The sequence below is a fragment of the Monodon monoceros genome, unplaced genomic scaffold (genome assembly GCF_005190385.1).
Source record: "Monodon monoceros isolate NGI ecotype Baffin Bay Population unplaced genomic scaffold, NGI_Narwhal_1 Super_Scaffold_21, whole genome shotgun sequence".
NCBI classification, from domain to species: Eukaryota; Metazoa; Chordata; class Mammalia; order Artiodactyla; family Monodontidae; genus Monodon; species Monodon monoceros.
This window is the reverse complement of record NW_021703778.1, coordinates 91,903,080-91,916,432: the sequence shown is the minus strand read 5'-3', so window position 1 is coordinate 91,916,432 and position 13,353 is coordinate 91,903,080. Positions and strand designations below refer to the sequence as shown.

Here is a 13,353-nt window from a genome sequence, read left to right as displayed (position 1 = left end):
TCGTAGAGAAATGGAAATAAAAACAAAAATAAATAAATGGGACCTAATGAAATGTAAATGCTTTTGCACAGCAAAGGAAACCATAAACAAGACGAAAAGACAACCCTCAGAATGGGAGAAAATATTTGCAAATGAAGCAACTGACAAAGGATTAATCTCCAAAATTTACAAGCAGCACATGCAGCTCAATATCAAAAAAACAAAAAACCCAATCCAATAATGGGCAGAAGACCTAAATAGACATTTCTCCCAAGAGGACATACAGATGGCCAACAAACACATGAAAGAATGTTGAACATCATTAATCATTAGAGAAATGCAAATCAAAACTACAATGAGATATCAGCTCACACCAGTCAGAATGGTCTTCATCAAAAATTCTACAAACAATAAATGCTGGAGAGGATGTGGAGAAAAGGGAACCCTCTTGCACTGTTGGTGGGAATGTAAATTGATACATCCACTATGGAGAACAGTATGGAGGTTCCTTAAAGAACTAAAAATAGAACTACCATACAACCCAGCATTCCCACTATGGGGCATATACCCTGAGAAAACCATAATTCAAAGAGTCATGTACCACAATCTTCATTGCCACTCTATTTACAATAGCCAGGACATGGAAGCAACCTAAGTGTTCATCGACAGATGAATGGATAAAGAAGGTGTGGCACATGTACACAATGGAATATTACTCAGCCATAAAAAGAAATGAAATTGAGTTATTTGTAGTGAGGTGGTGGATCTAGAGTCTGTCATACAGAGTGAAGTAAGTCAGAAAGAGAAAAACAAATACTGTATGCTAAACAAATATATGGAATCTAAAAAAAAAAAAAATGGTTCTGAAGAACCTACTGGCAGGACAGGAATAAAGACACAGATAGGGCTTCCCTGGTGGCGCAGTGGTTGAGAGTCCTCCTACCGATGCAGGGGACACGGGTTCGTGCCCCGGTCCGGGAAGATCCCACATGCCGCGGAGCGGCTGGGCCCGTGAGCCATGGCAGCTGAGCCTGCGCGTCAGGAGCCTGTGCTCTGCAACGGGAGAGGCCACAACAGTGAGAGGCCCGCGTACCGAAAAAAAAAAAAAAAAAAAAAGACGCAGATGTAGAGAATGGACTTGAGGACACGGGAAGGGGGAAGGGTAAGCTAGGATGAAGTGAGAGAGTGGCATGGACATATATACACTACCCAATGTAAAACAGATAGCTAGTGGGAAACAGCCACATAGCACAGGGAGATCAGCTCGGTGCTTTGTGTCCACCTAGGGAGGCTGGGAGGGAGATGCAAGAGGGAGGAGATATGGGAATATATGTTTATGTATAGCTCATTCACTTTGTTATACAGCAGAAACTAACACACCATTTTAAAGCAATTATACTCCAATAAAGATGTTAAAAAATAATAATAATATCCGTAAAATAATTTGCCATGTTTTCATTTTTGGCTTGAAAATTCAATATGCAATCCTGGTTTTAGTTAGAAATGAGGAAATGCCAACAGGAAATTGAATGAAACCTCAAAATACACTCTTTTTTGCATACAAGAAGCACTAATTATTTCTTTTCAACAACTATGATGTTACTTTTCTGTTTCTGCAGCCAGTGAGAGTCCCAAAATGCAGTTTTCTCTTTTCTCTAAATATACTGTTTCACACAAAAATATATAATATCAGTATGTAACAACTAAGTAATGTACTGGTTTTCCCTTTGATTATTTTTTAAATATTTTATTTAAACCATAAATGTGAACTCTGAAAATGTGACGGAGATGACAATGACCACAGTCATACTTTATCTGAAGTCCTAATGGTTAAACAAATCTCTAAATTCTCAGTCTCTCTTTCGGGAATAACATTTGATGGTCACAAAAGAGACATTTTCTATCTTTAGGACCATTATCCAGCTTTGAGATCTCAGCGACCCTTGATATCTAACAACAGTAACAACAACATCAACAACAAAAATCAGCTGTAACACAAAAAGAACAAAGAATATCCCTGAACCATTTTACTCCCCCATCCTGGCTTCCTCCTTTTGGGAAATGGCACCCAGTAACGTAAATAAACTAGCAGCATACCTGTTGATGTGTCAAAGTCCTGCGGTATATTTGGGTAGGGACAGAGATTCCAATTCTCTGTCTTCCAAGAAGTCTGATCTCAATCCAGAAAACAGTGGTTCCCACTCCCACCATACTGCTGTGTAAAGGGCTCAGAGGCAGCTGTGCCTGGCCCTTAGGAACATAATTTAAGGAAGCCGCAATGGCTCCGTAAGGTTCCATCACGACCAAACTTTCTTTGGAACATCTTAACACTGCTCCTTTCCTCTGAAGTAGCTTCAACTGATCCAAACCCAGATCCCTAATCTTCAATTGACAGGTTGGAGAAAAGACTGACTATAAAGCAGAATTACTCCCTATAGGCTACTGATATTATTTAAATCTTCTTAAAAACCAGGAAAATCACATGCATCTAATATTGTACAGAAAATGATTTGGTGATATGTTTACAAAACTGGTAGAGTGTTAGTGGAATAACAAAAGACCAGCCATTTTCTCTTCAGGCAAAAACTACCACCCAACCCCAAACTAGATCCCACGAAGTACTGAAATATTAGGGGGAGAAAGGAATTTTACTGCTCCAAAGCTGTGGTTACCCTTCCGTTTTTCTTCACCCTCTGTTAGCTTTGTAAAAGAATATTTGAGGGAACTATCCAGAAAGGAAACGTACTCATTTCAAAATTCTCACAGGAGAGAAGTTATCAACAGAGTGAGCTTCACTGCTTCCTGGTAAATCAAAGGAGCTAGAAGAATGTGTCAGAGTAAGGGACAGGTGACTGCCACCGCTAACACCTAGAACCAAAGGAACAAAAAGAAGTAAAGCTCTCAAAGGACTAAGGAGTGCTGTATCTATTCTCTTCCCTCTCTTCCCTCTCCTCTCTCCCGATCATGATCAAGCATTAGCTTATATCATAAAGATATAACAATATCAAAATAAACATTTCACCCCATCTCAGCAAATTACCAACTGTAAAGAAAATGAATAGAAAGTGGAAACTGGCGAAGGAAAATAGACACTTGTAGAAATCACTGTCACTGCAGTTGCAGCCACTGAAAAGGCAACTGGGAAGAAACCTCTTTAGTTAACAAGCAGATTGTCATATTATGTGAACTAGCTTTAGCACACATAAACCTGAACAGCCTATGGGCTCTAGAGTTAAACATACCTCATCATTCTGATGTTCAGGTCTTGGAGAAGAGCTGGAAATTGTTGGGTAAACGGCAGAAAGTTCTTGGAGTTTTGTATCAATTTTAGCAAGCTGCTCATGCTGGGTGACTGCAGGTGTGTATCCTTCTCCCGGGACCAGCCAGCCAGACTGATCTCCCTAAAAGGAAACAAGGATCACCAGGTCATTCTTATGCTACATTTCTTTTTCCAAAATATACCTTTCAGACCGCTACATCAGTGCTCCTCACAAAAACAAATAAAAAACAAAACAAATATTAAAAAAACAGAATTAACTTGGGATAGTGCAAGAAAAAAAATTCAATAGTTTAAGGTTTCATCATCTCCCAACTCTGCGTAAAGTATCTGCTTACCTTTTGTGGGCGTTCTACCCTACGGAATAACTCTCTTAGCCTCACAGTCTGGGTCTCATAACATTCTCATTTCTCCACTTTGAAAAAAGTGGTTTGTGACATGTTGAATAAGGAAGAAATCATGTTTACCCTATAACGGACATGTTACTTTCAAACTCTGTCCCTGAAAAGTAACATAGACTCGGTGGTTTGGGTTTCATGATCATAACTGGTCATCTAGGGACTTCCCTGGTGGTCCTGTGGCTAAGACTCCACACTCCACATGCGGGGGGCCCGGGTTCGATTTCTGGTCAGGGAGCTAGATCCCGCACGCCGCAACTAAAGATCCTGCATGCTATAACTTAGACCCGATGCAGCCGAATAAATAAATATTTGAAAAAAAACCTGTTCATCTAACTCGTTATTGAACTAACATTAGTTTCTTAATGGGTTAAAAGCCATTCATAACATTCATTCAAAAACCTCGTACGGAGTGCCTCCTATGGGGAGGCATTACACTGGGCACTGGTGATTCAATATGAATCTCACACGTTCCTGCCCTCAGGAGTTCTCAGTCTCTTGACAGCAAAGATTTTAACAAGGTGTGAAAAGTGCTGGTAAACCCAGGGTTCCATGGAGAACAGGGAGGGTCAACTAACCTCTGTTAACAGGAAGGGGCAAGGAGAAAACGTGTTTGGAGAATGCTTCCTAAAGGAAATAATCTTAGGAGCATCTTAGAGAAACAACACAATTGGCTGTGCACTTTAAAACTGGAGCAGGTGAGGGTGAGACTGGAGGCAGAAAATCCAGTTAAGAAGCAAAAGCCGTAACCTACAAGAAAAGTGATGAGCGCCTGAAGTCAGAACGTTTCCTGGGAATGAAGCACACAGGACCAATTCCAGAGATACTTAGGAAGCAGAGTTTACAGAATCTGGAGACAATTTGATGGAAGAATGAAGGGAGGAGTAAGAATCAAGGATAAAAACCAAATTCCTGATTTGATCAGCTAGTGGGATGGTGGTCATAAGAACCAAACTAGGGAATACCAGAGACATGGCAGTTCGAGGAGGAAAATGATGATGATGAATTCTGTTTGGGGCCTTCTGATATCCACAGATGTCCCCAGGATATCCACAGATTATGTTAGGTAGTTAAATATGTTTGTCTGAAGTTCAAGATAGAGACCTGGATTGGAAATGAGTACTTTGGATCACCCATAATTCTATAATGGTTCAAACCCTTAGACCATGGGAATGGGCGAGGTCACAAAGGGAAGCATGTAGCACGAGGACAGAAGGATCATGAAGAACACTAAGAATAAAGGGGCAGATGGAGGGCAACACACACTTTGGTTTCATGACTCTAATACCAGGGATCAAACCCTAAGTGGTAACCAGAAGAAGTACATGCAAAAACTTACGCAGAAAGACTTACACTGTCTCTTCCTGGCCCCAGCATCCAATCTCCCTTCCTGCTTCAGTGAAACCAAATACTGCATGAGTCTCTCTAGGGAACAGGTACCCACCAGACACTCCTTCTCCCTACCCACTGGCATCAAGAAGACAAGCAAATGACCTAGATTCAGCCAATCAGAAGGGAACACCCTGGACTTTGACTCTTGAGGGAGAGAGAGAGATTCAAAGATGCAGGGAAAGTGGGGAAGTGATTAATGGTGACAGCAGTAGCAGCGAGGATCCAGTGTTGATAGCAGTGAAGGTGGCAGCAGTGATCATTATCGGGGGTGTCTGGTGGCCTCGGTGCAGCCCTGAACCAGACTGATTCTCAGGAGTTTCTAGGCCCATTTTTCTGCCTACCTTGATAACTGCCTGGTTTACAAGCCCGGTCCTCCAAACTTCCCACTGTGTCTGTGAGCTGCTCAAGTCTTCCAATAAATTCGTTTTCTGTTTTTTTAACCAAAATCTGCCTCTGTTTCTTGTAACCTAGAACCCTGACTAAAATGGTATTTGCCGTGTTACTTACAAAAAAGAGTAACTGCAAAAAGCCCAAATGTCTGAAAATAGGGAGAAAGGGAGACTACACTATATCCATATATGGATATGATACAGTAATAAACATTTTAAATATACTTGCAAGTTGGCATATGAAAGTTACACATAATTATTTAAAAAATACCTAACTACTCACAAATAAGAAACTCTGATTAATTTTTCCTAAATAAAAGTGATATAAATACTGTATGACCTAAAAGAGAAAAAAAGAATCAGACGAAAAAAAAAAACAAACTATGGAATCAATGACTAAATATTGGTTAATAAACTTTAAATTCTTGTTTGAATGGAATTCTTTTTTAATGACACTGGAGGTAAAAGAACATGGCAGATTAAATTCAACAGAAATTTAAATGTTTCATGCTTTATGCTGTTACAGAAGGAAATTATGTGTAACATGTAGTAGATGGTATGTGTGTTTCTGTCTAGACTTGCAATGTGTAGGAGTCTTGTCTCCCTAAGACAGAACCCAGGAAATGCTCTGCACCACCCTGCTTTACAGCTAGGGTTCACATCAGTAATGAGGGTCCTCAATCACACTCACCCATTCAATACTGATTTAGACGTGAGTAATTTAAGATCTGATGCAAAATCCATTTTGTTGGGAAGGGTGACAGTAGAGGCTTCCAGCATTGGGGAGAGCCATTAGTTGCAAGTGTGAGTTCCCTAACTAGGAGGAAATCTTTAAAAAATTCTACCTTTCCTAGAGAAATTTAAGAGAATATTACATCCATACAAACATACCACTGTAAGGAACAACCAGCGGGCATGAGTTCTGTGGAATTCAAACATAACTATCATGTTAGTCATCCTCTTTAGGTTGGATCTGTCAGAGACGAAGTGGCGGAGCACTCCATAAAGAAATGGGCACACAGACGCTTGAAAGACTACAGCAAATGTGAAGCGTGGCAAGAAGTTTCATACAGTTTGAGAAAACAGTAGATCGGTCCCTTCCTCAAAGTGTTCCTAAATGCTTCCTGCCATATTCACATCTTCCTCCACTACATCTCTATTCCAACATGTACCACCACCTATATGGCTTCATAGAATCTCCATATAAAATGTCTATCTCCCACATCAGGTAATAAGAAAGGACACTTTCTCCTCAGAGGACTTACAGAAAGAACTCTCAGCAAATATTAGTTTAAAAACAATAGTAACTGTAAAAATAACAACAACAATCCCAAAAGAGGGCTGCATAGCTAAGCAGCAGAATAGAGATGTTTGAAACCCAACTAGGAAAACCGTAAAATGAACTTATATGAGCAAAATGACAAAAAAGATAAAGATTATGAGAAAAATATTTTAAGACCTGGAGGAGAGATCCAGGAGATTCTATACCCATCTATGGTCTGGTACATTGACTGACCTAGTCCCCTTTTCCAATCTCCTCCTTTCTTGCCTTCCTCTGCTACAAAAAAAGAGAAAATGAAACACTTGAATCCCCAGTCTCGCTTGCAGAGCTGTATGAAACAAATGACTACGTGACAGCTTGGCCAGTGAGATGCAGGTGGAAGTCGTGGGGACACCACATCTTCCCAAAGGAAAAGGCAAAACTTCAGAGGAGTCTCTTTTCTCCTTACCCTTCCCCCTTTCTTTCTGCCTGGAAAATTAACACATTACATACAGATATAGCAGCAATCTTGCACACCTAAAAACAAAACCACACTACAAACATGGGTCAAGAAGATCAAAAGACATTAGCTATTTATACCTGGATTTCTTGTTACTGAAAAAAATAAACTTCTTGCTGAAGTCACTGTTTATAAAGTTTTCTGTTACCTGAAGTCAATCCCATTCCCAACTGATATCCCACTTTATAGGAAGCCCAAAAGGAAAGAAAAAGAGATGATAGAAGGGAAGAAATAAGATAATTTTCTACACAGAAAAAAGACTTGAACCTTCAGATAAAAAGGGCCTACCTACAAGGTACCATGCAGGAACAAAAATGTTTTTAAAGACACACATAAAATACATTCTGGTAAAATCTGTGAACTCAAAAATAAAGAGAAAATCCTAGATGCTTCCAGAAAGAAAGGATTTTGCATCTAGGATTTAGCTACCACCATTTGAAACTATCATTCAAATGAGGGAAAAATAAATTTTTGAATAGGCAAAGACTCAAAAAATTATCTACACACCATCATTATTTCAGGGAAATTTTTTTTTAATTCTATAAGAATAACTTAGGAAAAACGATTTGTACAAATAAACAATTAGTTGAGCTTAAATACACAGGTAATGATGTGATTTAAAAATTTGGCTACTATTGAGAAAGATTCCTAAAATATAAGAAGCATACTGTTTTTAAAAGGAAAAACTTGGGGGCTTCCCTGGTGGCGCAGTGGTGGAGAGTCCGCCTGCCAATGCAGGGGACGCGGGTTTGTGCCTCAGTCCGGGAAGATCCCACATGCCACGGAGCGGCTGGGCCCGTGAGCCGTGGCCACTGGGCCTGCGCGTCCGGAGACTGTGCTCCGCAACGGGAGGGGTCGCAACAGTGAGAGGCCCGCGTACTGCAAAAAAAAAAAGGAAAAACTTCTGGGCTTCCCTGGTGGTGCAGTGGTTAGGAATCTGCCTGCCAATGCAAGGGACACAGGTTCAAGCCCTGGCCCGGGAGGATCCCACGTGCCACGGAGCAACTAAGCCCGTGCACCACAGCTGCTGAGCCTGAGCTCTAGAGCCCACGAGCCACAACTACTGAGCCCACATGCCACAACTACTGAAGCCCATGCGCCTAGAGCCCACGCTCCACAACAAGAGAAGCCACTGCAATGAGAAGCCCGTGCACTGCAACGAAGAGTAGCCCCCACTCACCACAGCTAGAGAAAGCCCGCGCACAGCAACGAAGACCCAACACAGCCATAAATAAATTAATTTATTTATTAATTTATTAAATAAAGGGAAAAACTTCTAACATCCTGGAACTAAAATTCCAGGTGATTTCAATACATTCTGGAGGAGAGGAAAGGGGAGAAGAGGGAAATAAAAGCATACCAGAGATCCTTTCCTGTTAAGATATAAGATTTTAGAGACTAATTAATTACTGAAGGACATCCAGAGAGGAATGCAGCCCCCTGCCAACACTGATCCTAGGCCAGTGAGACCACTTTAGATTTCTCTCCAGAAATAGGGGGAAACTGAGGTGAAGAGAAATAACTTCCCAAGGTGACAGAGCTGAGAAATGATGGATCCTGCATTCTAGCCCAGGTGACAACAGACTGCCAAAGCCAGCACACACAACCGCTCTCCGCTACCAACCTGCAGTGTCTGGAGACTCCATTTCTACAGACCACAGTGTCAGCTGTGAATACATAACCTGGAGGAATATATACCAGTACAACACTGGCCTTTCCTGGAGTGGGAATGATAGAGAACTGTTATTTTTTTTCTTTTCATCTGAATTTCTAGCTTCTCTTGACGAATTGGAGGATCCAGGCAGCCCTGGGCAGGATTTCCACGCAGCAGCAGCCACGGACCAGCACACTCTCCCCCACTGGCTACAGATATTGCTGCACATGCTCTGCTTTTTACCCAGAGCAAAAACTACCCTCTGAACCTACACGTCTTAGGCTGGGTTCCCTAGATCTGGAACCTGAGGCAGACATTCTTGTTTAAGTGACTTAGTGGGGGGATGCTTTCAGGATTAGGGGTGTGAGGGGAGCAGGCTAGGACAAGGGAACAAAGCTAGGCGAGGATATGGTCTCAGCTGAAGACTGGGTGACCCCTGGGGAAGAGGTGGAGGACAAACTGCAGGACACAGCTAATCTCATCTCAAGGTGAGGGGATGTGAGGGGAGGCGGGGGCTGCTGTCCTGGGCTGGTCAGCTCCCATTTAGCCCAGGGCAATTCTCCAGGGAAGGAAGCAGCTGTGCACCCTTGGCACAGGGCAGGGGGATGGATGCACACATGTGCCAGGTAAAAGGGATCTGGGCAGGGTGCCAGCAGCATTTACCACATCATCTCTATTAAACATAGGGGAATAAAAACTAGACAACAAGGCTAAGAGCTTCAAGGCACACAGGAGAATGTATTTCTTTGTAGAAGTAAGAATATTACAATAGCCAGGTCATGGAAGCAACCTAAATGCCCATCGACAGACGAATGGATAAAGAAGTTGTGGTACATATATACAATGGAATATTACTCAGTCATAAAAAGGAACGAAATTGAGTCATTTGTTGAGACGTGGATGGATCTAGAGACTGTCATACAGAGTGAAGTCAGAAAGAGAAAAACAAATATCGTATGTTAACGCATGTATGTGGAACCTAGAAAAATGGTACAGGTGAACCAGTTTGCAGGGCAGAAATAGAGACACAGATATAGAGAACAAACGTATGGACACCAAGGGGGGAAAACCACAGTGGGGTGGGGATGGTGGTGTGCTGAATTGGGCAATTGGGATTGACATGTATACACTGATGTGTATAAAATTGATGACTAATAAGAACCTGCAGTATAAACAAACAAACAAACAAAAAAACTAATACTAAACTTTCTTTGGGTTATTTGTATGGAAATATGTTAATATAAATGTTTCAGACATTACATGAAATTTCTAAAAATCTTATATGTTCTGATATAATGTTATGTCATAATTCTAGTTATTACTTTAAAATGTATATCTCAGAAATAACTTTTAAAAATAAATAAATAAATAAAAAGAATACGGCTATAAGTTTAGTATGCAAACAAGCGCAAACACTGAGCCACTGCACTCCTTATGTGCCTGTCTGGGCCCCATAAATACCTGCATTCGCACCCTGGATTCACGCTTTTCCCCTCCTTAGACTCAGTCTGTGCTCGCCCCAGACTCTTCAGGGAACTAGATGCCCAGCGGTACCTGGGCAGGAGCAGGATGGTGCTCTTCAGGATTACTGAAGACTATGCTAAAATATCATGGAACCAGTTTAGGGATAATAAGAAATGTCCAAAATAAAAGGATCCAGAGAAACACAATTCTATGTCATCAATGACCAAGCCCATCACATCATAGGCAGAGGTTATTATTGTGAAAGCCAATTGTAGTCACTCTTATAATGACATAGGAGAGTCAATAATGAATCGGCAAGAATAAATTGGAAAATTTAGATAAAAATAAGTTTGTAAAATGGGATTTTTTTTTTTTTTTTTTTTTTTTTTTCAGTTCGCCGGCCTCTCACTGTTGCGGCCTCTCCCGTTGCAGAGCGCAGGCTCCGGATGCGCAGGCTCAGCGACCATGGCTCACAGGCCCAGCCGCTCCGTGGCATGTGGGATCCTCCCGGACCGGGGCACGAACCTGTGTCCCCTGCATCGGCAGGAGGACTCTCAACCACTGCGCCACCAGGGAAGCCCAAAACGGGATTTTTTTAAGTCAGAAATATTGCTCCATAATTTGAAAAATTACTACAAATTTATGCTAATGGGTCAATAACATGATTAAAGGAATAAAAATTAAGAAGTGTAGAGCTTGTGGAATATCAGAGTTTACTTACCTCAGAACTGGACAGCCCCAAATCACTGTTATCCAAGTCCTTCAAAAGTTCAACCAGCCTTTTCTTCTCTCTGTCAATCATAACTACTGGTTGTCCTGAATTCTTGGCCAACTACAGAATGTATGAATGGAAAATATTAAATACTCAAAGCAATTCATACTTCAGGAAAAATAAAAATGGGACCTGAGGCTTCTACAATACAGAAACACTAAGGTAAAATTTGTGAGAGTAGGCATTTTCATTTGCTAGGTAATTTTACTTTATGCCAAATTTTTGATAGAGGTCTATTCTCCAAGCAAAGATATTCAACCATTTCAACAAACATTTTATTTAAAATTAAAACATGGGCAGTTTGCAAACCTCTCTTTATATAATATGTATCAATGCAAAAACATATTTGCTGAGACATTTGGAAGGAATCTTACCACTTCCTATGTGGCATATATTCACTAAATGAAACTGCTTTTAAATTTCAAGAATATCATATCAGGGGTTTAAATAAGATTCAGTTACTATTGTTAAAAGGGAAATATATGGTGGAGCTGCTGTCTGTGTCAGCAAGAACTTGGATACGGGGAAAACCTTTCTGCTCTTGGAAAATTAAACACTAAATCAACATATAATGAGCCAGCACAAAGAGACAGAGCAAGCTGGAGAAGGTCTCCTTCAGATCATACGAAGATGGAGCACAGAAAAATCGAGAGTCCCAGAGGTCAGTCCTCACAGCAGCAGGCTGACCCATGAATCCAGTCTGCCTGGAAAAGACGTGCTAACTGTGGAAAAAGCATCAGGCTTGAACTATGAAGAATTACTTAACTCTCTCCTCTTAACACTTCATACTCACCAATGTAGCTTTCTAGTGACCTAACTGCCTGAGTGGTTTGCCATGAGCCTCTGTCCCATACTTATATTTCTTGCTATAAATTAATTTGCATTCTGGTCTAATACAGGAGTTCTTGTGCCCTTAGTTAGTCTAAGTCTGCCTTAAGGACAAACCAAGTGAGACCGCAGGGCCTGTAAGACCAAGGTTGAGCCCCTAAATCAGGGAGCTAATCAGAGCAAGAGACAAGTGACAGGCTGCCAGGAAGCTCTGCTAGAGTTGGGCGGAAGGGGCAGGGGCAGTGGGCAGACAACCAGTTGGCCTCTCCAACTCTGCCAGGAGAATTTTCCATTCAAATTTCTAAATGCACCAGTTATAAAATCAGTCTCATTACTTTAATAAAACAATTTTAAAATTGATTTTAAATATGCAATTTAAAATCTGGGAAACACTGTCCAAAACTATTTTCTAAATAAATGTTTTTCAAACTGCAGGAACCAGATTCATTTCTGCATAATGAAACAAATGTAGTAAGTTGCAGCTAGCAATTTTAAAAGGGGTAGGATGGGATAGAATAGGATAGGATGGAGAAGAAAATAGTGAAGTTAAGTACTGGCTCATAAAACTTTTCTATCAGTTGTATATAGTGTTTCAATTACATACACGTGCATCATGGTCAAAAAAAATATTTAAAGACAATGAACACAACTATTTCCATGCTTGCAGCTCACTTCATCCCACATTCTGGCTTCTAAATTTCTAAGTACATACCTCAATGTTTCGCTTAATAAAATCCTGGCTGTGTTTACCCCTGAGCTCAATTTTTTCTGTATTTGAGAAAGGTTTCTTTTCTGCTTTGATCAATGACTCATTTCTTTCCACACCATACGTAAAATCTAATATTAAGAAAGTTCAAAATTTTTCAGAATTATAATTGTCCATTATGCTAAAATTTTACCTTAAGCATATATTAGGATATATAAGAAATAAAACACACATAGAAGTACTTCTAAATTCCAGATCCAGAAACTTAATACATACAGGGATTTTTTTTTTGGCTGTGCCACACGCCTTTCAGGATCTTAGTTCCCTGACCAGGAATCGAACCCGTGTCCCCTGCAGTGAAAGCGCAGAGCCCTAACCACTGGACCACCAGGGAATTCCCCAGAGATTTATTCTTAAAAAGATAAATGTGTTCCCATAATTTTCCATGAAGTTCTCATAAAACTTCTTTTGTTATTCATTATCCTGTATCAAACTTCTTATGCTGATTCCTTTGGAATCATGGGAAACACAAAAAGAACTTCAAGTGATATAAGTAAAGGAGAAATCTCTGATGTCATGGGAATTTTAAAATATATTTTATTTTAGTCTTTATATGAAATAAAACTTTCCCTAAAGACTAGAGTCATTACCCACTACTCTATTAATTTGCCATCACCCTCTCAGAACAATAAACTTTTTGTTCAAACCTGTCT

General features: G+C 40.5%; 1 protein-coding gene across 1 annotated transcript in view; it reads right to left on the bottom strand.

Moving 5' to 3' along the window:
• The window catches only part of FSIP1 (fibrous sheath interacting protein 1), a 214,052-nt gene that overhangs the window by 149,361 nt on the left and 51,338 nt on the right, over positions 1-13,353 (bottom strand). Inside the window, exons 7-9 of the mRNA XM_029236418.1 lie at positions 12,647-12,771; positions 11,056-11,166; positions 3,222-3,380 (exon numbers count right to left, since the gene is read on the bottom strand). Of these exons, the coding sequence (XP_029092251.1) occupies positions 3,222-3,380; positions 11,056-11,166; positions 12,647-12,771 (395 nt within the window). The remainder of the gene's footprint in view (positions 1-3,221; positions 3,381-11,055; positions 11,167-12,646; positions 12,772-13,353) is intronic.